Source organism: Mobula hypostoma, chromosome 8 (assembly GCF_963921235.1).
Source record: "Mobula hypostoma chromosome 8, sMobHyp1.1, whole genome shotgun sequence".
Taxonomy (NCBI): Eukaryota; Metazoa; Chordata; class Chondrichthyes; order Myliobatiformes; family Myliobatidae; genus Mobula; species Mobula hypostoma.
In genome coordinates this window covers 109,493,629-109,517,978 of record NC_086104.1, presented here as the reverse complement: position 1 = coordinate 109,517,978, position 24,350 = coordinate 109,493,629, and the positions used below count along the sequence as shown (strand labels likewise).

At 41.9% G+C, this 24,350-nt stretch overlaps 1 protein-coding gene across 2 annotated transcripts in view; it reads left to right on the top strand.

Annotated features, from left to right (window-relative positions):
- unc93a (unc-93 homolog A) overlaps positions 1-20,737 on the top strand; it is a 61,685-nt gene extending 40,948 nt beyond the window's left edge. For both annotated transcript variants that reach the window (XM_063056595.1, XM_063056596.1), the window contains 3 exons: positions 4,075-4,210; positions 13,541-13,672; positions 15,766-20,737. In XM_063056595.1, coding sequence (XP_062912665.1) covers positions 4,075-4,210; positions 13,541-13,672; positions 15,766-16,103 — 606 coding nt within the window. In that variant the 3' untranslated portion in view covers positions 16,104-20,737. The remainder of the gene's footprint in view (positions 1-4,074; positions 4,211-13,540; positions 13,673-15,765) is intronic.
- The last annotated feature ends 3,613 nt before the right edge of the window (positions 20,738-24,350 follow it).

The following is a 24,350-nucleotide window of genomic DNA, read 5'->3' as shown; positions in this document are numbered from 1 at the left end:
CCAACATCTGCCTCCACAACCTCTCCACTATCTGTTCTGCCATTCTGGTTCCCATTCCCCTGCAACTCTAGTTTAAACCTCATCGTGCAGAATTAACAAACCTTCCCACTAAGATATTGGTCCCTCTCTAGTTCAGGTGCAAACCATCCCTTCTGTATAGATCCCAACTTCCCGGAAGACAGCCCTTTTATCCTCAGGCAATGGACCTGATGAAGTCCCCTCCTCTCCAAATTTCCGATACCCTGATCGGTCGCTAGTCAAAGCTCTATTACGCTGCCGCGACCTGCTCCTGCTTTTTATTCTCGGGCAGTGGACTTGATTGAAGTCCCCTCCACTCCAAATCCTATGTCCAGATTGGCTGCTGGTCAAAGCTATCAACATCAACAATGGACCTCAAATTAAACTTCTCCTAAGCAAATAAGCTTACCAACCTGCCATCATCAAAATACATCGTCCTCTGGTGGTGTAAAAGGCACTTTTGAAGATTAGCTTTATTTCTCATATGTACATGAAAATATCAAATCATTAAGTTCTGCGTCAGCAACCGAAACAGTCTGAGGATGTGTTGGTGTAAGCTGCAAGTGTCAACCCACTTCCGGCACTATGATAGCATGACTACTTCAATAGTCAACGAGAATTGGAGGAGCAAATCTGCAGAGAGATAGCAGGCAACTGCAGGAAACATGAAGTTGTGGTGGTAGGGGATTTTAATTTTCCATACATTGATTGGGTCTCCCATACTGTTAGGGGTCTAGATGGTTTAGAGTTTGTAAAATGTGTTCAGGAAAGTTTTCTAAATCAATATATAGAGGGACCAACTAGAGGGGATGCAATATTGGATCTCCTGTTAGGAAATGAGTTAGTACGAGAGGGCATGACTTCAGGATTGAAGGGCGCCCTTTCAGAACAGAAATGCGAAGAAATTTTTTTAGCCAGAGGGTGGTGAATCTATGGAATTTGTTGCCAAGGGCAGCAGTGGAGGCCAAGTCATTGGGTGTATTTAAGGCAGAGATTGATAGGTATCTGAGTAGCGAGGGCATCAAAGGTTATGGTGAGAAGGCGGGGCAGTGGGACTAAATAGGATAAAATGGATCAGCTCATGATAAAATGGCGGAGCAGACTCGATGGGCCGAATGGCCTACTTCTGCTCCTTTGTCTTATGGTTTTATGGACAAGTGACAGAAGTCTGTGTAGGGGAGCACTTTGGTTCCAGTGATCATAACACCATTAGTTTCAACTTGATCATGGACAAGGATAGATCTGGTCCTAGGGTTGAGGTTCTTAACTGGAAGAAGGCCAATTTGAAGAAATGAGAAAGGATCTAAAAAGCATGGAATGGGACAGGTCATTCTCTGGCAAGGATGTGATCGGTACGTGGGAAGCCTTCAAAGCAGAAATTTTGAGAGTGCAGAATTTGTATGTTCCTGTCAGGATTAAAGGCAAAGTGAATAGGAATAAGGAACCTTGGTTCTCAAGGGATATTGCAACTCTGATAAAGAAGAAGAGGGAGTTGTATGACGTGTATAGGAAGCAGGGAGTAAATAAGGTGCTTGAAGAGTATAAGAGGTGCAAGAAAATATTTAAGAAAGAAATCAGGAGCGCTAAAAGAAGACATGGCAATCAAAGTGAAGGATAATCCAAAGAGCTTTTACAGGTCCTCTTGAAGATCAGAGTGGTCGGCTATGTGCGGAACCAAAGGAAATGGGGGAGATCTTAAATAGGTTTTTTTCATCTGTATTTACTAAGGAAACTGGCATGAAGTCTGTGGAATTAAGGAAAACAAGTAGTGAGATCATGGAAACTGTACAGATCGAAAAGGAGGAGGTCCTTGCTGTCTTGAGGAAAATTAAAGTGGATAAATCCCCGGGACCTGACAGGGTGTTCCCTTGGACCTTGAAGGAGACTAGTGTTGAAATTGCAGGGGCCCTGGCTGAAATATTTAAAATGTCGCTGTCTATAGCTGAGGTGCCGGAGGATTGGAGAGTGGCTCATGTTGTTCCGTTGTTTAAAAAAGGATCAAAAAGTAATCCGGGAAATTATAGGCCAGTAAGTTTAACGTCGGGAGTAGGTAAGTTACTGGAGGGAGTACTAAGAGACAGAATCTACAAGCATTTGGATAGACAGGGACTTATTAGGGAGAGTCAACATGGCTTTGTGCGTGGTAGGTCATGTTTGACCAATCTATTGGAGTTTTTCGAGGAGGTTACCAGGAAAGTGGATGAAGGGAAGGCAGTGGATATTGTCTACATGGACTTCAGTAAGGCCTTTGACAAGGTCCCGCATGGGAGGTTAGTTAGGAAAATTCAGTCGCTAGGTATACATGGAGAGGTGGTAAATTGGATTAGACATTGGCTTGATTGAAGAAGCCAGAGAGTGGTGGTAGAGAATTGCTTCTCTGAGTGGAGGCCTGTTACTAGTGGTGTGCCACAGGGATCAGTGCTGGGTCCATTGTTATTTGTCATCTATATCAATGATCTGGATGATAATGTGGTAAATTGGATCAGCAAGTTTGCTGATGATACAAAGATTGGAGGTGTAGTAGACAGTGAGAAAGGTTTTCAGAGCCTGCAGAGGAACTTGGACCAGCTGGAAAAATGGGGTGAAAAATGGCAGATGGAGTTTAATACTGACAAGTGTGAGGTATTGCACGTTGGAAGGACAAACCAAGGTAGAACATACAGGGTTAATGGTAAGGCACTGAGGAGTGCAGTGGAACAGAGGAATCTGGGAATACAGATACAAAATTCCCTAAAAGTGGCGTCACAGGTAGATAGGGTCGTAAAGAGAGCTTTTGGTACATTGGCCTTTATTAATCAAAGTATTGAGTATAAGAGCTGGAATGTTATGATGAGGTTGTATAAGGCATTGGTGAGGCCAAATCTGGAGTATTGTGTTCAGGTTTGGTCATCAAATTACAGGAAGGATATAAATAAGGTTGAAAGAGTGCAGAGAAGGTTTACAAGGATGTTGCCGGGACTTGAGGAACTCAGTTACAGAGAAAGGTTGAATAGGTTAGGACTTTATTCCCTGGAGCGTAGAAGAATGAAGAGAGATTTGATAGAGGTATATAAAATTATGATGGGTATAGATAGAGTGAATGCAAGCAGGCTTTTTCCACTGAGGCAAGGGGAGAAAAAAACCAGAGGACATGGGTTTAGGGTGAGGGGGGAAAAGTTTAAAGGGAACATTACGGGGGGCTTCTTCACACAGAGAGTGGTGGGAGTATGGAATGAGCTGCCAGACGAGGTGGTAAATGCGGGTTCTTTTTTAACATTTAAGAATAAATTGGACAGATACATGGATGGGAGGTGTATGGAGGAATATGGTCCGTGTGCAGGTCAGTGGGACTAGGCAGAAAATGGTTTGGCACAGCCATGAAGGCCCAAAAGGCCTGTTTCTGTGCTGTAGTTTCTATGGTTTCTATGGTTTCTCATTGGAACATGGGAGGAGAATGGAACTCCTGAAGGAAACCCAAGTTCACAGACACAACCTATGTACAGACAGCGATGGGAATTGAACCCCGATCGGTGATTGTTGCCGTTGTACAGCAATGGATGTGCTGACCTCTACGCTACCATGCCGCCATGATAAGAACTTTTTTTATGCAATTGAATTTAAATTTCTGCTGGGATTTGAACTCATGACTATGAATTGTTAGACCAGACTTCTGGACTACTGGGAAAGTAACCATTGGGCTATTGTAACTTACATAACTTACTTTCATACCTCAGGAATCAAGCTTTTCTTTTAAATGACCATTTTAATCAAGTTTAAAGTCATCTAAATGATTGTAGACAGAGCACTGAAGAGCAAATTTTTGGTAACAGGTTGTCTAATGCTAGCTCGACACTCATTTGTCACTTTATTATTGTGATAACATTTATGGGAAGCTGATTGATTGCAATTGATAGCTACAACAATTAATATTTTTACTTGGTAAGCAGGTAGTAGGCATTTAGAATAGTTGTGGTTTTCTACAAGATTCCCGGGAGCATTGATGTAATTTCATTTAAATATTTAGCTTCACATACAGATTCTTTAACCAGATGTACTTTTTAAAAATTCTGTTGATAGGCCTACATCACCTGTGCCCTTGGAATACAATACGTTGGTTACTGCATGATCTGCTTTGGTGCCTCTAACTCTGTTTTTTCTCTAACTTTTGGAAAATTATCAAAATATACTGGACGTATTCCATTGTTCTTCTATGGTGAGTTAAGTAGTTTTTATTTTTAAACTGACAAGACTCAAGAGAACATCTGAGGTCTAATCCACCAAGAAACTGTTCATACTAGTTACCAAATTTAATACATTGTCATTGTCTGATAAGAAACCACTCAGTTGGATTGTATCTCCTATATTAATTGACTTTATGAAGGAAACTTTTCTGTGAAGATATGAGGGAAAGAAACAAGGGAGGTGAAGAGAAACAGTGCTTAGAAGAGGGGAGAGGCAGCATCAGAAAGAAGAGGGTTGCACGTGTCTGGGAAAAGTTAAAAGTTCAAAGTAAATTATCGAAGTAGGTATATGTCATCATGTACCACCCTGAGATTCATTTTCTTATGGACATTCACAGCAGAACCAGGAAATACAATAGAATCATTGAAAACTAAATACAAAAATGGACAAACAACCAACGTGCAAAAGAAGACAAAGTGTACATATATAAAAATAAATTAATAATAATAATGATAATAAATAAATAATATTGAGTTGTAGAGTTCTTGTAGATTCAGTCCAGACTTTAGGTGAGTGAAGTTATCCACAATGGTTTGGAAGCCTGATAACTGTTCGTGAAACTGGTGGTGTGAGATCTAAGGCTCTTATATCTCCTTCCTGATAGCAAAGGAAGTTGTGTCCCAGGTGAGAATGTTGTGATGTAGGCCATGAAGGAAAAGATATATCCAACCAACCAGACATAGTAATACTGGACAAGGAACAGAAGAAAACAGTAGTAGTAGATGTAGCAATCCCGAATGACAGTAACATCGGGCAGAAAGAATATGAGAAGCTGGCAAAATACCAAAGCTTGAAAGAGCAGATAGAAAAGACTTAGAAAGTTAAAAGCAGAATAATCCTGGTGCTGATAGGAGCACTTGGAACTGTAACACCTAGAGTGAGAGAGTGGCTCCAACAAATCCTGGGAACAACATCTGAGATAATATATAACATTTCATATTCATTTGCAGCTCACTTGGAAAACATGAGGAACAATTGATGTGTGCAGCTTCAGAATGACTGAAGCATATTTCAGGAAAGTTCTGCTCAGTACAGCTGGGTAGCTGACTGAGTCTATGCTGATCAAAAAAGAACTCATCCCACTTTCCATTAGCTGATTGCCAATTTTGCAGGTGAAGTGTACATCCAGACACTTCCTATATGTGATAAGGGTTTCTGCTCCGTCATATGTCTGGGCATGGAGGTACTTCAATGATCATGCAGGCAACTGAAAACAGGGAACACAGTGAAAAAAAATCATATTGGAAAATACAGATGGAGGAGATAAACAAATGGCAAAAATCTACTTGGAGTTGGGAAAATTACTGGAAGATATATATTTATTTATCAAAAACTCTGCGGATTTTGTTTTGGGCAACACACATCAAAGTTGCTGGTGAACGCAGCAGGCCAGGCAGCATCTCTAGGAAGAGGCACAGTCGACGTTTCGGGCCGAGACCCTTCGTCAGGACTAACTGAAGGAAGAGCTAGTAAGAGATTTGAAAGTGGGAGGGGGAGTGGGAGATCCGAAATGATAGGAGAAGACAGGAGGGGGAGGGATGGAGCCAAGAGCTGGAAAGAGGTACAGTTGACGTTTCAGGCCGAGACCCTTCGTCAGGACCAACTGAAAGAAGAGCTAGTAAGAGATTTGAAAGTGGGAGGGGGAGGTGGAGGCCGATTTTGTTTTTAAGTTTTTTTCTTACCACCAACCATAGATTATAATGAATGGTGAAAGGCCTTGATAGAGGGTGTTTCCTACAGTGGAATAGTCTAAGACCAGAGGACACAGCCTCAGAATAGAGAGGCGTCCTTTCAGAACAGAGATGAGTAGGAATTTTTTTTAGCCAGAGTGTGGTGAATCTGTGGAATTTTTTTGCCACAGGCAGCTGTGGAGACCAAGTCTTTTTGTATATTTAAGGTTGAGGTTGATAGGTTCTTGATTGGTCAGGGCATGAAGGGATAAGGGAGAAGGCAGGCGACTGGGGTTGAGAGGAGAATTGGATCAGCCATGATGAAATGACACAGCAAACTTGAGGCGCCAAATGGTCTAATTCAGCTCCTATATCTTATGGTCTTATTTCAGTTCTAATTTATCAGGCTACTGTTAGGAATGATTTATAGGTCTCTGGATCTTCAGAATTGTCTTGACTGACAATCTAGATCAGCCTTTCTCAACCTTTTTGCCCTGGAGGAACCCTTGAATTAATTTTCAGATCTCAGGGAAACCCTGCATAAAAATTATTGTATCTCAGCTCACAGTACATTAGCATGATCAAGTTGTAGATATAGTAATCCAAAAATAATTGTCCATGCTCTCTGTCAATGAATTTTTAGCCAACCTTTCTTGAAAAAAAACTGGTAGTTAAACTTAGCTTGCCTTTCTTGAAATTAATTTCTTTCTTTCCCCTTCATAAATTTTAAAAACTCATAAGGCAAGCATAATAAATATCTGTTAAATAACTGGCTTAAGCCAAAATGGGATTTAATATTTCTAAAGGTAGGCTCAGTGGATTTATTTTAAATAAAGGCTGTAAATTGATTTTAATTAATGTGATTTACAACATGAAAATTTATTGACAATGTTAAATAGTAAAGTTACTAAAAGGCATAAGTCAAAACCACATGAATAAAAAGACATAGTTTTATACAAGACTTTGAAAAACCATTTTCTTACTAAGTGACATAATCAGGTTCAAATACAGGCCTAGCATGTGAAACCTGTGCTTGTTTTTACTCCACAAATACTCAATTCTGGGTTGAACTTGAGATAAGCTCACGTGGATTTCACCTTCAACTGGAATGAAATGATTTCTATCATTGCTCTTGATGCTTGCTGAACAAGGGAAAGCTTGCTTATATGTGTAAGAAAGTGAAACGACAGCAAAATGTTCACTGCTTTCCTATGAATGGCAGGATACTCTTCTTTCACAGAAATCCAGAACTCGTCCAGGGATAGGCCAGTAAACCTGCACGATCACAAAATTCCTCCTCTACTCTCAAAGTCAAGTTCTGAGGCTGTGTATAAGACTTAGAGAAAGAGTCCCTCACTCAGTCATACACTCGTGTTGAAAGAGAGGAAAAATACTGTTCATTTTTGTTCTGCAGTTCTTCCAGGTGATTTTCAATAGGACTTGAGACTTTCTGATCCTTCGTCACTCTCAAAACTAAGCAACAGTGGAAATATTTCACGATTTCCACTTGCAACATGATTTTTCCAAAGATTCACTTTCCTTTTAAATCCAAAAATCTTTTAACTTGAAGTCAAAACATTTTCTCCAGGGCCTCACAGAGACTTGTTCAACTGGTTCCACAAATACTCTAGCTGAAGTTGTCCCTCCTTAGCCCAGTTCTAAAGGACTGTCCTTTGACCCTAGATTTCCCCACTACAGGAAACATCCTCTCCACGTCCACCCTTTCTAGGTCTTTAAACGGGACCTTTGACGGGAGTTCAGTGAAACCATCTCTCACGGCTCCCCATCTGTAATTTCTTCAGCTCTTCCTTCTTTCAGTTAGTCCTGATGAAGGGTCTCGGCCCAAATCGTGGACTGTACCTCTTCCTAGAGATGCTGCCTGGCCTGCTGCGTTCACCAGCAACTTTTATGTGAGTTGTCGTTCAATATTTGATAGGTTTCAGTGAAATTTCCCCTCCCGCTCATTCATGGGAATACAATTCCCTGCACTGTATATTCAATCTGTATTCGAAACCACTTTGTTGCTCATTATCCTAATCTGTCCAAATCCTTCTGCAGACTCACTACTTCCTCAACACTACCACACGACCTCAGTCTCCTCAGGAAGCAGAGGCCAATCTGACCTTCTTGTACAGAGCCTCTGTGTTGGTGCTTCACTCAAGTCTGTCATCTGGGTGCAGCCCCAGGTACCTGCTGGTCCTCACCACATCCATGTCCTCACTGTCAATAGTAACGGGGAGTAGTGCAGGCTTAGTCTTCCTACAGTCCATCACCATCTCCTTTGTCTTACTGATATTGAGCTGCAGATGATTCAGCTTGCACCATTTGACAAAGTCCTCCATCAGGGCCCTGTATTCATCCTCCTGTCCTTGCTTTATTGTTACGTACCCCGTAACTGGGTTGCCAAACCAGCAGAAATGGATCACTCAGTTGGAGTCTGGAGTACTAGAACTAAGAAAGTTTTATTAAAGGAACAAGCAACACAGTAATCGAAAGGATAATAAATGCAACAGTTCAGCAATGTTAACCACACATGTGCACAGAATTAAGATAACAGCATCAATCAAGCTCTATCGTTGTCTAGGGGTAAATGACCAAATTTCAAAGTGACTCAAAGTTCAGTTCGCAGTAATCGTTGCCATGGCGATGGACAACGTGGGGGAAGAGAGAGATAGAACAGGAACAACTGATCATTCAGAACGGCTTCACTCACAGACCGGCGATAAGGCTCACAAGCAACTTTTGGGCGGGTCCTTGGTGATGTCACCTGAGGTCACCGACTGTGACCCCTCCTCCAGATGCGGTCGATCCTCTGCAGTGAACCCGGTACCCAGGCAAGGGCGGACACACACCGGGTTCCCGCTGATCGTACCTTTCCACCCTGGCCGTTGTCTGATACTTCCCACCGACTCGTGAGAGGCGTACCGCTTCCAGGGTCTCGTTACCTCGGGTGGCGTGTGTGTCTGTCTTAGCGAACCGGTCCCTTTTTATCCCCCTACTGGGGTATCGCCTGTCCATCACTTCAAACAGTTCAAGGTTCAAAGGGGGAGCCGCTCCAGACAGCTCTCTCTCCCACGTCCCTTCATTACACATCTCCAGACGCTGCTCCCATTGTTCCTTATCTCTCCTTCCCCTGAGGGCAGGTGGCAGACCAACTGCTGATGCCACTGATGCTAGCCCAGGCCAGCAAACATCTTAATTTTATGTGTATTCTCGTCACATTATGCACCCACTCATCAGAGAATTTCTCAAATGACATGATTCAGCGTTGTATCTAAAGTCTAAGGTATACAGGATAAACAGCAAGGGAGCCAATACAGTCCCCTGTGGGGCCCCAGTGCTGCCTATAGCCATGCCTGACACACAGCCCTGAAGCCACACAGATTGTGGTCTGCCAGTCAGGTAGTGCTTTATCCAGGATACAATGGAAGTGCCAACCTGCATTGAACAGAGCTTTTCTGCCAGTAATGAGGGCTGTGTGGTATTGGAGGCAATTGAGAAATCAAAAAAACATGATCCTCACAGAGCTGCCCTGCTTATCCAAATGGGAGTAGGCTCTGTTCAGCAGGTAGATGACAGCATCGTCGATGCCAATGTGCTCCTGGTAGGCAAATTGCAGAGGATGTATGGCTGATCTGACCAGGGGACGGAGATGAGCCAGGACCGGCCACTCTAGGGGCTTCATGATGTGTGAGGTCAGGGCCACTGGATGGTAGTCATTCGAGACTTTCCGGCAGTCCTTGTTGGGTACTGGGACCACACACGATGTTTTCCACACCGTCAGGACCCTTCCCAGGCTGAGACTCAGATTATAAATGCACTGGAGAACTCCACACAGCTGCTCAGCACACTCCTTCCGGACCTTGGGGTTCACACCATCCGGTCCCAACGCTTTGCCAGGTCTGATTTTCCCCAGAGCCCTTTTCACCTGCTCAATAGGTGAAGGTGAAGTATAAAGATTTAGGGGGGAACCTGCAGGATATAGGCAGTTAAAGATGCAGGTATTAATAATGAAATAACAAAAATAACTGAAATAGTGGAACATACATCAAAGTTGCTGGTGAACGCAGCAGGCCAAGCAGCATCTATAGGAAGAGGTGCAGTCGACGTTTCAGGCCGAGCCCCTTCGTCAGGACTAACTGAAGCCAGTTTAGAGCAGGGATGGAGGAGGTTATAGAACTTGGATAGAAATCACAGAAAGTTAATATGCAGGTACAGCAAGCAGAAAGGAAAATTTCATGGAGAGATATCATACTTCTAAAATCTATTTAAGTATGATAAGATGGACTCTTGATCTCACAATCAACTTCGTTAAGATCTTGCACCGTATTGCTTACCTGCACTACACCTTCTCTGTAGCTATACACTTTATTTTGCACTGTTATTGTTTGACCTAGTTCTACATCAAAGCACTGTTAATTTGATCAGTATGAATAGTAAGCAAGACAAGCTGTTAGTCATAGTCATAGTCATACTTTATTGATCTCAGGGCAAATTGGTTAAATGTACAGTGTCTATAAAAGCATTCAACTCCTCCCCCCCCCAGAAGTTTTCATGTTTTATTGTTTTATAGCATTGAATCACAGTGGAGTTATTTTTTTTTACACAGGTCAGCAGTAAAAAAGATTCTTTTGTTTCGAAGTGAAAACAGATCTCTACAAAGTGATCTAAATTAATTACAAATATAAAACAAAATAATTGATTGCCCACTGTATGTATTCACCCCTTTCAAATCAATATTTAGTAGATGCACCTTTGGTAGCAATTACAGCCATGAGTCTGTGTGGATAGGTCTCTATCAGCTTTGCACATCTGGACACTGCAATTTTTCTCCTTTCTTCTTTACAAAACTGCTCAAGCTCTGTCAGATCCCTCCCTCTCCTGTCTTCTCCTATCATTTTGGATCTCCCCCTCCCCCTCCCACTTTCAAATCTCTTACTAACTCTTCTTTCAGTTAGTCCTGACAAAGGGTCTCAGCCTGAAACGTCGACTGTACCTCTTCCTAGAGATGCTGCCTGGCCTGCTGCGTTCACCAGCAATTTTGATGTGTGTTGCTTGAATTTCCAGCATCTGCAGAATTCCTCGTGTTTCTGTTAGATTGAATGGGGATTGTGAGTGAAAGAAGCCCTTTTCAAATCCAGCCACAAATACTCAATTGGATTGAGGTCTGGACTCTAACTTGTCCATTCCAGGACATTAACTTTGTTGTTTTTAAGCCATTGCCGTGTAGCTTTGGCTTTATGCTTAGGGTTATTGTCTTGCTGGAAAGCAAATCTTCTCCCAAGTCGCAGTTCTTTTGCAGACTGCATCAGGTTTTCCTCCAGGATTTCCTTGTATTTTGCTGCATTCATTTCACCCTCTCCTTTCACAAGCCTTCCAGGGCCTGCTGTAGTGAAACATCCCCACAGTCCAGGGCCTGCTGTAGTGAATCATCCCCACAGTCCAGGGCCTGCTGTAGTGAATCATCCCCACAGTCCAGGGCCTGCTGTAGTGAATCATCCCCACAGTCCAGGGCCTGCTGTAGTGAATCATCCCCACAGTCCAGGGCCTGCTGTAGTGAATCATCCCCACAGTCCAGGGCCTGCTATAGTGAATCATCCCCACAGTCCAGGGCCTGCTGTAGTGAAACATCCCCACAGTCCAGGGCCTGCTGTAGTGAAACATCCCCACAGTCCAGGGCCTGCTGTAGTGAATCATCCCCACAGTCCAGGGCCTGCTATAGTGAATCATCCCCACAGTCCAGGGCCTGCTGTAGTGAATCATCCCCACAGTCCAGGGCCTGCTATAGTGAATCATCCCCACAGTCCAGGGCCTGCTGTAGTGAATCATCCCCACAGTCCAGGGCCTGCTGTAGTGAATCATCCCCACAGTCCAGGGCCTGCTGTAGTGAATCATCCCCACAGTCCAGGGCCTGCTGTAGTGAAACATCCCCACAGTCCAGGGCCTGCTGTAGTGAATCATCCCCACAGTCCAGGGCCTGCTGTAGTGAAACATCCCCACAGTCCAGGGCCTGCTATAGTGAATCATCCCCACAGTCCAGGGCCTGCTGTAGTGAATCATCCCCACAGTCCAGGGCCTGCTGTAGTGAAACATCCCCACAGTCCAGGGCCTGCTGTAGTGAATCATCCCCACAGTCCAGGGAATCATCCCCACAGTCCAGGGCCTGCTGTAGTGAATCATCCCCACAGTCCAGGGAATCATCCCCACAGTCCAGGGCCTGCTGTAGTGAAACATCCCCACAGTCCAGGGCCTACTGTAGTGAATCATCCCCACAGTCCAGGGCCTGCTATAGTGAATCATCCCCACAGTCCAGGGCCTGCTGTAGTGAATCATCCCCACAGTCCAGGGTCTGCTGTAGTGAATCATCCCCACAGTCCAGGGCCTGCTATAGTGAATCATCCCCACAGCATGATGCCACTATCATGCTTCACGGTAGGGATGGTGTGTTTTTGTTGATGTGCGGTGTTTGGCTTATGCCAAACACAGCATTTAGTCTGCTAGCCAAAAAAGTTCAATTTTGGTTTCATCAGACCTTAGAACCTCCTTCCAGCTGACTTCAGAGTCTCTCACATGCCTTCTGTCAAACTCTAGCCGAGATTTTATGTGTTTTTTTTCCAATAGTGGCTTTTTCTTTGCTACTCTCCTAGAAAGCGGTGACTGGTGAAACACCTAGGCAACAATTGTTGTATGCATAGTGTCTTCCATTTCAGCCACTAAAGTTGTCATCGGTCTCTTGGTAGCCTCCCCCACTAGTCCTCTTCTTGCACTGTCACTCAGTTTTTGAGGACGGCCTGCTCTAGTCAGATTTACAGCTGTGCCATATTCTTTCCACTTCTTGATAATTAACTTAACTGTACTCCGAGGGATATTCAGTGACTTGGAAATTTTCTTGTAACCATCTCCTGACTTGTGCTTTTCAAAAACTATTTTACAGAGTGGCTTTGAGTTTTCTTTTGTCTTCATGGTGTAGTTTTTGCCAGGATACTGACTAACCAGCAGTTAGACCTTCTAGATACAGGTGTATTTTTACTATAATCAATTGAAACACCTTGACTGCACACAGGTTCATACAGGATACCTTAACTAATTAAGTGACTTCTAAAACCAATTGGCTGCACCAGTGATGAGTTGGTGTGTCATATTAAAGGGGGTAAATACTTATGCAATCAATTATTTGTAATTAATTTAGATCACTTCGTAGTGATCTGTTTCCATTTTGACATGTTGATCAGTGTCAAAAAAGCCTAATTAAATCCACTGTGATTCAATCTTGTAAAGCAATAAAACATGAAAACTTCTGGGGGTGGGGAATAATATGACAATAAACCAATTCCAATTTGTTAATCGTTTAAGTAGCTGTAATATTTGTTCCATAAACAATCTCACCAATTATATTAAAAGGAATGGGTGAGGAGGTTAAGGGGTAGTGAAACTATGATTATTATTAATTCATCAAATAAACACCCATGGAGCAGACTAAAGCTTTCAGAAAACTATGTTTTGTTGCACATTACACCAAAAATTGGTGCAAACTTTCAGTAATTCCACTCGATGATTTTAAGATATAAAGGTCTATTATATGTATATTACTGTACAATAATCTTACCACTTTCATTTGCTTCATGTTACAGCAACTCTTGTCAATCTGGCATCAATAATTTCATTGCTTTTATGGAAACCACATCCAAATCAACTACCGGTGTTTTTTGTGTTTCCCGTTCTTTGGGGAATGGCTGATGCTATCTGGCAGACACAAACTAATGGTATGATGAAAAGTAATAAGCAATAAGATAATATTATTATTAAATTAAAAATGAAATTAAGATTAATATTGAAAAAGAACTGTTATTGCAAGGAAGATTAAGTTAAGGTCAGATTTTTTGGTATAAATATGTGTTCTGCCTTTACTGTGTGGTCAGTATAATTCAGGTAACAGGTCAGCAGAAAAAAAAGATCCTTTTGTGTCAAAGTGAAAACAGATCTCTACAAAGTAATCTAAATTAATTACAGATCTTCATCTGAGATTGACAGGTAACCAACATTTGGTTCATTCACGTAGATTGCTACAGCATAGACACACTGAAGTTCTTCAGTCCAATGTGTCCTTAGGAACATCAAATACCCATCTATATTAATTCTATTGATCAGCACATGACTTGTAACCCACTATGTCTTGGTAATTCAAATACTCATCTAGATGCTTCTTGAATGGTCAAAGAACCCATCTCCTCTACCCACTTGGGCAGTGCTCTTCATATTTCAAAACCACTCTGGGTGAAACATACTTCCTCAGATCCACTCTCAATTTCCACTCCTTTCCCTAAATCTATGCCCTCTAGCTCTTATAGAGAAACATTTCTTACTATCTATCCTATCTATGACCTTCTTAATTTTGAACACATTGATCATGTCCCCTGAAGCCGCCTCCACTCAAAGGAAAACTCAGCCTCTCCTCATAACTGAAATGCTCTATTTCTGGCAACATGTTGGATCTCCTCTGCACCCTCTCCTGTGCAATCACATCTCACTTAAGTGTGGTGTATTCATTTGTCTAGCTTTTTTTAACCACTGCTTTATAAACTCATCCCATTTTTGATTTATAAAGTTGTAACCTGTTCTAATGTTTTGTACCTGGCTCAGTATCCCACATACCTTCTCCACCACCTTACCTAACTATACTGCCACCTTCAGGACTACTTGGGCTTGTGCATCAAGGTGCCTCTGTTCCTCAATACACTTCAAGGTCCTACCATTCTTTATGTCTGTTCTACCCTAACTAGACCCCGTAAAATATATCATCCCACACACCCAGTTTAAATTCAATCCAATGTAGTTGATTGCTGTCTTGTATCCCATGACAATCCTTCCCATAATCAACTACACTAGCATTTTCTGTTGTTTCCAAGCTTACTAATCATACCTCCTACATTCACATCCAAATTGACAACAAACAGTATATAATTTTCCCAGCATTGATACCAATGGTACACCGCTGGTTACAGGTTTCCGATCATTAAAACTTTATCATCCTCAGCCTCCTATTACCAAGCCAATATTAGATCCAATTTGCCAACTTGTCCTGGACATCTTGCCTTAACCTTTGAATTCTACTTCCAAACATGAAACTGGATTGTGAACAATTTAATGTGTGTTCTATATTGGATCACCCTCCATGTTGTATGCACAGTACACTCAGTGGTCACTTTATTAGTTACACCTGTACACCTGCTCGTTAATACAAATATCTAATCAGCCAATCACACAGCAGCATCTCAATGCATGAAAGCATGCAGACATGGTCAAAAGGTTCAGTTGTTGTTCAGACCAAACACCAGAATGGGGAAGAAATGTAATCTAAGTGACTTTGACCGTGGAATGATTATTGGTGCTAGAGGGGGTGGTTTGAGTATTTCATAAACTGCTGATCTCCTGGGCATTTCACACGCAATAGTCTCTAGACTTTACAGAGAATGGTGCAATAAACATCTAGTCAGCAGCAGTACTATAGGTGAAAATGCCTTATTAATGAGGGAGGGAGGACTGAGGGGAATGCCTGAAATCGGTTCAAGCTGACAGATAGACAACAGTAACTCAAATAACCACACATTACAACAATGGTGGACAGGAGAGCATCTCTGAATGCACAACATGTCGAAACTTGAAGTATCAGAAGACCATGAACATACACTCAGTGTCCACTTTATTAGGTACAGGAGATGCCTAATAAAATGGCCACTGATTATATATGACTGAACGTGGGGCAAAAAAATGTGGAAGAAAATAAATTGAATGACAGATGATACTCAAAAATTAGAAGAATTTTGAAAAGTGATAATGATATTTTTCTTCCTTCAAGCCCTCTACGGAGTTCTATTCCTGGAGCACAAAGAAGCAGCATTTTCCAACTACCGATTGTGGGAATCTGTGGGATTTGTGATTGCATTTGCTTATGCAAATTTTTTGTGCATAAAGATCAAGCTGATTATTTTATTGATTGTCCTGTTAACAGGCATGACTTTATATGGTGTTGTGGAATATATTGAATACTCAAAAGCAGGGCGTGGAGCTGCTTCACAAATATTTCCTCAAAAGACTAAAATCAAAAAGATGCTGGAAGTAGAAACTAAAATTGAAAAACCTGTTGTTGAGAGTGACATTGAAATACACGCCACAATCTCCGAAGTAAAGTTTTGAGGATTTGTATTGACTTTTACAGATGTTTCAGTTAATGACTGAAGATCAGTTTTTTTTTAAATCACCCTTATAATTTTATATGTATTGTTTATAATTTACATAATTGAAAATATTTTAAAATAAAACTATTTTATTGACTTGAAATTAACCAGATGGGTTTTTGAAATCTTCAGTCTTTAACTGAATCAGGTAATTCAACTGTAATAATCATTGTTATATTTAAAAATGTTAGCAGATCACCAGGTGGCAGAGACAAAAGGCTGTTTATTGTTCATAGATTTGATCCATTAATGGAATCTCTTGTCTAGCTGGTTGCAGATATAAATGTGTTAATGAGAAGTTGAAATTGTGGAACAAGGATTTTCCAGCAGCTTACAGTATAAGTATTTTGAAGTCCAACATCCAATTAGTTTGATGAGGGATTCCTTGATACAAACAATTGTTAAAATATTTCAGTTTTATGGATATTTTATGGTGCATTAATAGAAATGGATCTTCCCTAAATAAATTCCCATCATGTGATGTAACTGAAGCCAAATATACCATTCAATTCCTTATGGTTAATTGGTAACCTTAATGTTTCTGGACTAAAAACACACTCCTCGGTGAGAGGTCTAATCAATGTTTGTGTTTAAAATGAAGCAGTTTGTTGACAATAGATGTCTAATATTCTTATCAAAAGGTTTTTACAAGATATATCCATATTTTTTGTTGAGATCTTTATAGATTTTGTTTTGTACATTTCTCAGTAATATCTAGCTGGAGAAAGGAAAGATAACCAAAAGCATAATTAAAAGGTCAGTTTTTAGAGGAGACACAAGAGTAAGGTGGTGAATCTGTGGAATTAATTGCCACACGTGACTGTGGAGGCCACATCATTGGGTATATTTAAAGCGGAGGTTTAAATCATCAGGACTGGTGAAGGGTCTCGGCCTGAAATGTCAATTGTTTACTCTTTTCCATATATGCTGCCAGGCCTGCTGAGTTCCTCCAGCATTTTGTGTATGTTACAAAGTGCATGAGGTCTTTTTGGATGAGTTGAGTGAAAGTGGAAAAGTTGTAGCAAAAATGTAAATAAAGGAGAACTTTTACTGAAAGGCCAACTCACATTGAGTCTAAAGTAGGGACTGTTATCTGTCCTGAATTCCATACTAACTCAAATAGTTTTTGTAAATGTTTATATGATGACAAATGAGAAAGAGTAACAAGTACAATGGAGAGAGTAGTTTGCAGAATTACTGAATAGACCACCACCAGGTGAAGAACCTAACATACAAAAGGCAGCAGAGGACCTCAACATGAACACAGATCCACCCACCCAAGAAAGAAGATATTGGTGCTGTGAATAAATAACTAAAGAACAGCAAAGCTCCAGGTCATGACAATTTGAACGCCGAACTGTTCAAAGCTGAACCCAAAGTTGCAGGAGTCATCCTGCAACTACTGTTTGCTATAACCTGGGAATGAGGACAAGTATCCAAGGGCCGGGCAATGGGAGTCACTGTTTGGATCCCCAAGAAGGGGCATTAAGTGACTGCAACAACTAATGTGGCATCACACTTCTGTCAATGCTCAGCAAGATTCTTGCCAACTCATTGTGCAACAGATTACAGATGTTGTCAATGTGTGCTTGAGGAAGGAGCAAGCTGGCTTCAGGAAGAACAGAGGCTGTGTCGACCACATAATCACACTGTGTAGTATCATAGAGCAGTACACAGTGGCAGAGACAACTATATGCACATCTCGTGGACTTTGAAAAGATATTTGATAAGGAGAGCCTCTGGCAAATTCTCAGATCATATGGAAACCCTTCCAAAATTGTCCAGCACATACAGAGTTTCTATGCTAATTTTACCTGCTTAGTTGGGGACAGCAACTTGAGCTTTGAAGTCAAGACAGACTCATGCAAGGCTGTGTGATGTCAGCAATACTGTTTAACCTAGTGTTTGACTGGGTTATGAGGCAAACAGTGAAAGATAAGCAGAGAGGCATTAGGTGGACTCTATTCTCTACTTTGAAAGACCTTGTCTTTGCCAATGACCTCACATTATTATCATTTACACACCAGCACATGCAAGAGAAAGCTCAGTGCCCGTGTACCTTTGGTGAACAAGTTGGACTCAGAGTCAGTTAGAGAAAGACTGAGACCAAGACCCACGATGTAAAATCTCCTCCTCCCATCAAGGCAAATGGCACGACTTACCCAGCACCAGCAGATTCATCTAACTGGGCAGTATCATTCGGCTTGGTGGGACCAAAGATGACATTCAGTGCAGAGATGCAGCAAAGTTAGACACATCTGCAGAACAATGAACAACCAAGTACAGTGCCCACACCAAGATGAAGCTGTACCAGAGATGTGTTGTGTCCACACTCAGTATGAGTCAGAATACTGGTGCATGACAGAAAACAACCTTGCCAAGTTGTCATCATTTTGCGCCATGACCCTGCGGTAGATCTTTCGTATCTTCTGGCCAAGAAAGGTCTCCAACCACGCTCTACTCCTCAGGATCATCAAGAGGACATAGTCACAATAATCACAAGGAAATGCTGGAGATGGATTGGGCACGTGATGAGAAGAGAGGCCAATTCTATCATCAAGATAGCACTTCACTGGATCTCTGAAGGGTGGAAGAAACGCGGGAGACCAAAGACAACTTGGTGCTGTTCCGTAGAGGCAGAAATGAAACCCTGAACCACACCTGAGGCACAATCGAGAAGATGGGCACAGACAGACAGAGATGGAGGACCTTCAATGCTGTACCAAACAGCCAATAAGTTATATGATGACCACAGGTAACAATATTCTCAATAAATAAATTTTAAAACTTACCTGTTGCACATTTAACATTTAAGTAATATTTGAGTAATATTATAATTATACTATTGATTAAGCATAACAACAAACAACAGGAATTCTGCAGATGCTGGAAATTCAAGCAACACACATAAAAGTTGCTGGTGAACGAAGTCCTGACAAAGGGTCTCGGCGTGAAACGTCGTCTGCACCTCTTCCTAGAGATGCTGCCTGGCCTGCTGCGTTCACCAGCAACTTTTATGTGTGTTATTGATTAAGCATTCTTGTTTGTTTAAATAATTCAGTACAAGTTACAGGTTTCCCCCGCCATCCGAAGGTAGAGTGTTCCTATGAAACGGTTCGTAAGCGGGAATGTCATAAAGCAAAGAAGCAATTACCATTAATTTATGTGGGAGAAATTTGTGAGTGTTCACAGACCCAAAAATAACCTACCAAATCATGCCAAATAACACATAAAACCTAAAATAATAGTAACATATAGTAAAAGCAGGAATGATATGATAAATACACAGCCTATATAAAGTAGAAACACTTCTCTACAATCATTGACGGCACTGTTCTCCGTAGCGAAAATCTCACGCAAGCGCTTTCGGCAGAAACATTCTCTCCAGTATCCTTTAAGCTATGAAGCTGCCAAATCATACCAAATAACACATAAAAACACACAGCCTATATGTATGTACAGTGTAGTATCACTTACGGGAGTTGGGAAGACGTCGAGCACACTGATGATGGTGTGTTAGGCTGAGTCGTCGGAGGTTGGGGTGGTGCAGTGGTCCCCAACCTCCAGGCTGCCGACTGATACCGATCCGCGAAGAATGCAGGGGTACAGCGGTAGCCGGGACGCACCCAGCACGTCTTTAAGAAAAAAGCCGAAATAAACAAGCTAATTAATTACGTGCTGGGCATCACCTAATTAATTAGCCTGTTTATTCCGGCTTTTTTTCTTAAAGATGTGCTGGATGCATCCCAGCTACTGCTGCAATCTCTGCGAATCGGTATCTGTTCGCGGCCCGGGGGTTGGGGTGGTGGAACACTGAGGTATCATCTCGTCATCTGTTTCCATCAGGGCAGGCAGGTCATCTTCTTCTATGTCTGCCTGCCTCGATGTCAAAGGTCGAGGTTTGTCGTCTGCTGTGGCTGATGTGGAAGGCTTGAAAAACGACAGTATGCTTGACTGCTGGCCTCGCGCATTTTTCTATCATACAGTTCTTTGTAAGCACTCAAACCATCTTGCGAATATGCCTTAAACCGACATACCCTTTCAAAATTAAAGTCGTACTTTTCTGCAATAATTGCAGCGAAAATCACACGCAGTTGCTTCACGTTCAGTTCCTGGACGACTTCATGCCACCAGACGTAAGTTGTGGCTCAGCGCTCGTACTGGTTACACGTGCATTTGCTGTCCACTGATATTTTGTGTTCACTGTTGACTTTGTGTTTAATTTCACTGTGAAAATGTCAAAAAGAGCTGCAGATACCCCTGTGGGTAACAATGAGAAAAAGAGAAGGAATCTTCTCTATCAATAACGCAGAAAGTGGAGTTATTGCAGTAGCTTGATAGTGGTGTGTCTGTGCGGCGTCTTACTGAAGAAAATAGTGTCAGAACTACCACTGTATATGATTTAAATAAACAGAAAGACAAGTTACTGAAGTTTTATAGTGATAGTGACGTCCTACATTTATTCCAATAAGTCATTTACCATGTGTTTGATTCGGTTTGTTTGAAGCTGTATATTTTTATGTTTTATTGAATGTTTTTATTGGAAATAAAATTTCTTCTTGTCATTATTCCCTAAACAATACAGTTTAACAATTATTTACATAGCATTTACATTGTATTAGGTATTATAAGTAATCTAGAGATGATTTAAAGTATACGGGAGGATATGCGTAGGTTTGGTGTGCCGCTGGGACTTAAAAATCCACCGCACTGAGCCAGATTAAATAAGGGACTTGAGCATACGTGTTTTTTGGTATGGGGGGGCGGGGGGAGGTCTGAAATCCGAAATACAACTGCCCCCCAGGATTTCGGATAAGAGATTGTGGACCTGTATATACTTTCCATAACCTCCTCTCCTTCTTCAAAGTTTAAAGTAAATGTTACTATCAAAGTACATTTATGTCAATACAGTATATACAACCCTGAGATTCATTTTCCTGTGGGCATACTCAGCAAAACTATAGAATAGTAACAATAACAGCATCAATGAAAGATCAACCAGAGTGCAGAAGACAACAAAATGTCCATATGCAGATATAAGTAAATAGCAATAAATAATGAGAACATGACATAATGAGATAGAGTCCTTAAAGTGAGATTATTGGGTGTGGGTACATCTCAATGATGGGGCAAGTGAGCATAATTATTCCCTTTTATTCAAGAGCCCTGATGACTGTCTTAATTCTTGCAGTGCGAGTCCTGAGACTCCTCTACCGTGCTTTCTTCATTATGGCACTTGTGTGCTGGGCCCAGAACAGATCCTCTGAAATGATAACACTGAGAAATTTAAAGTTGCTGATCCTCTCCGCCTCTGATCTCCCAATGAGGATTGGCTCATAATCATCTCCTTGGTCTTGCTGACATTGAGTGAGGGCCGTTCTGAGCAATGAGTCTGGCAGAGGCTGTGAGTGAACCACCACCATCGATGCTGGTATCTCCCCACAACTCCCTCATTTCCTGCACACCTGCCCTCACTCCATCCTCCCACTGTCAAAACAGGGATAGGATTCCCTTTGTCTTTACGTACCACCCTATAAGCCTCCATATCCAGCACATTTTCTCCATAACTTCCGCCATCTCCAACAGGATTATAACTGTCCATCTTTCCCACCTCCCCACTTTACTTAGGGAATACTCTCTACATGACTCCCATGTCCACTGGTCCATCCCAATTTATCTTCCTCCTGGGACTTATCCCTGTGAGTGTGACAAGTGCTACACCTACCCCTTTACCTCATCGATCAATACCAATTAGGCCCCCAAACAGTATTTCCAAGCAAGGCAACACTCACCTGTAAGTCTTGAGATCATCTATCATATCCAGTGACCCGTGTGGCCTCTTCGACATCAGTGAGATTTGACGCTGATTAGGGTACCTCTTTGTTAAGCACCCTTGCTTTGTCCACCTCAAGAAGCTGAATCTCCTAGTGTTACCCATTTCAGTTCCATTTCCTATTCCCATTCTCGTGTGTCCACGATGTCCTCTCCTGCCACGACGAGGTCACACTTGGGTTGGAGGAGCAACACCTCATATTCCATCTGGATAGCCTCCAACCTGATGGTATGAACATCGATTTCTCAAACTTCTGGTAATTTCTCCCTCGTCACTACTTACTCCTCCCCTACCCTGCCTTCTTATTCTGGCTTCTGCCCCCTTCAATTTTCAGTCATGACGAAGGTTCTTGATGCTAAACATTGATCGTTTATTACCCTTCATAGGTGCTACCTGATCTGGTGAGTTCTTCCAATACTTTGTATGTGTTGTAGTAACTCCACTTGACTTGACACAAGAACACAAGGGGGTGGATGGATATGCATCATGTGCAGGCAGATGGCATTAGACTTATTTGGCATCATGATCAGCACAAATCCTGCACTGTACTATTCATTGCTCTATTTTAGTCAATTCTCACAATCCCTTTCTTTATCAATTTATTTAATCCTAAAAGTGCTCCTAGTTCTTTAGCTTATACGAGTCAAACTGGACACACTGGAGGCTGTGGTAGAACAAAGGACCCTATAGAAAATCCTGGCAATTCTGGACTATGTTTCTCACCCTCCACATGCCGCCTTGACTAAACAGAGAAGAACTTTTAGTAATAGACTAAGACAACTGTGCTGCTCCAGAGAGTGCTATATGAGGTCATTCTTACCCTCAGCCATTAGGCTCTATAATGAGTCAATTTATAGCCAGTGAAGTGATGACTCCTCCTGTTAGACTGTGGTAATTTATTTGTTATTCTTTCTACCTCTCTTCTAATATTTATATCTGCTCACTTGTAATGCTACTGTGACAAGTAATTTCTTTTGAGGTCAATAAAGTATCTATCTCTATATATACCCACATCAGTACAGACAGTACAAAATAATTGCATGTACCATAAATTATACAAGAAAGTGAACAGAGATTAATAAAAAGACTGCAAACACAAGACAATACATAAAAACCAGTCAAGCTCACATTAGTGGAAGACATGATCTATAGTCCGTTGCTGAGGGAAGATTAGTTTTGTGCAAATCAGTTCAAGAACCTGATGGTTGTAAGATAGTAGCCACTCCTGAGGCCAATGGTGTGGGACTTCTGTACTTCCTGCCTAATGGTGGCAGCAAGAAGGGGGCATGGCCAAATAGCGGGGGAGATCTTTGATGACTGATGTCACCTTCTTGCGGCAGCACCTCCTGCAGATGCTGCCAATGGTTGGAGACATGTGTCTGTATCCACAACTCTCTGAAACGCTCGTGTTCCTGTGCATTGGAACTGCTGTACTAGGCCATGATGCAACCAGTGAGTATACTTTCAACAGTGCATATGTGCAAGTTTGTTGTGGCATTTGTGATATTGCAAATCATCAAGCTTCTGAAGGCAAAATTGCCAGTGCACCTTATTGATGATTATATCAATGTGTTGGGCTCAGGGCAGGTCATCTGAGATGTTAACACCCACGAATTTGGAGCTGCTTATTCTCTTCACCTCTAACCCACCAATGAGAACTGGCCTCCTTATTGTTCACTGAGACATCAACACTCGTGACTTGGCCAACGCTCGTGTTGTCAGTGAATTTAGAGATGGTATTGAAGTTGTGCTCAGCCACACAGTTGTGGGTATAAAAAGTACTCACCGATCTATACTGATTAAGGTCTGCCAATGAGGAAGTCAAGGATGCAGTTGCAGAAGCCAAGATCTTGGAACTTGGTGGTAAGTCTGAAGTGGATGATAGTATTGAATGCCAAGCTGTAGTCATCTGACTACATGCTTCTACGGTGTCTATTTCCACCACTATCCTACAGTACATTCCTGGCACCCACCACTCCCTTTGCAAAAATCTTGTCCTGCACATCTCCTTTAAACTTGCCACCTCCCACCTTAAATCTATACCCTCTCATATTTGACATTTCTCCCCTGGGAAAAAGACTGTCTGCCCTGTCTGTGCTTCTCATAATTTTATAAATATCTATCAGGTTTCCCCTAAGCCTTTAAAGTTCCAGTGAAAACTATTTAAGTATATACATACTCTCTTATCCACATGGGACCTTGGTCAATCTGCTCTGCACCCTTTCCAAAGCTTCTACATCCTTCCTTTAATGGGGTGACTCTAAATGCATCATAACTAATGTTTTGTACAACTGTGGCATGATTTCTTGACCCTCATATTCAGTACCCTGACTGATGACAGCAAGCATGCCCATCTGCCACCTACCTACTGTG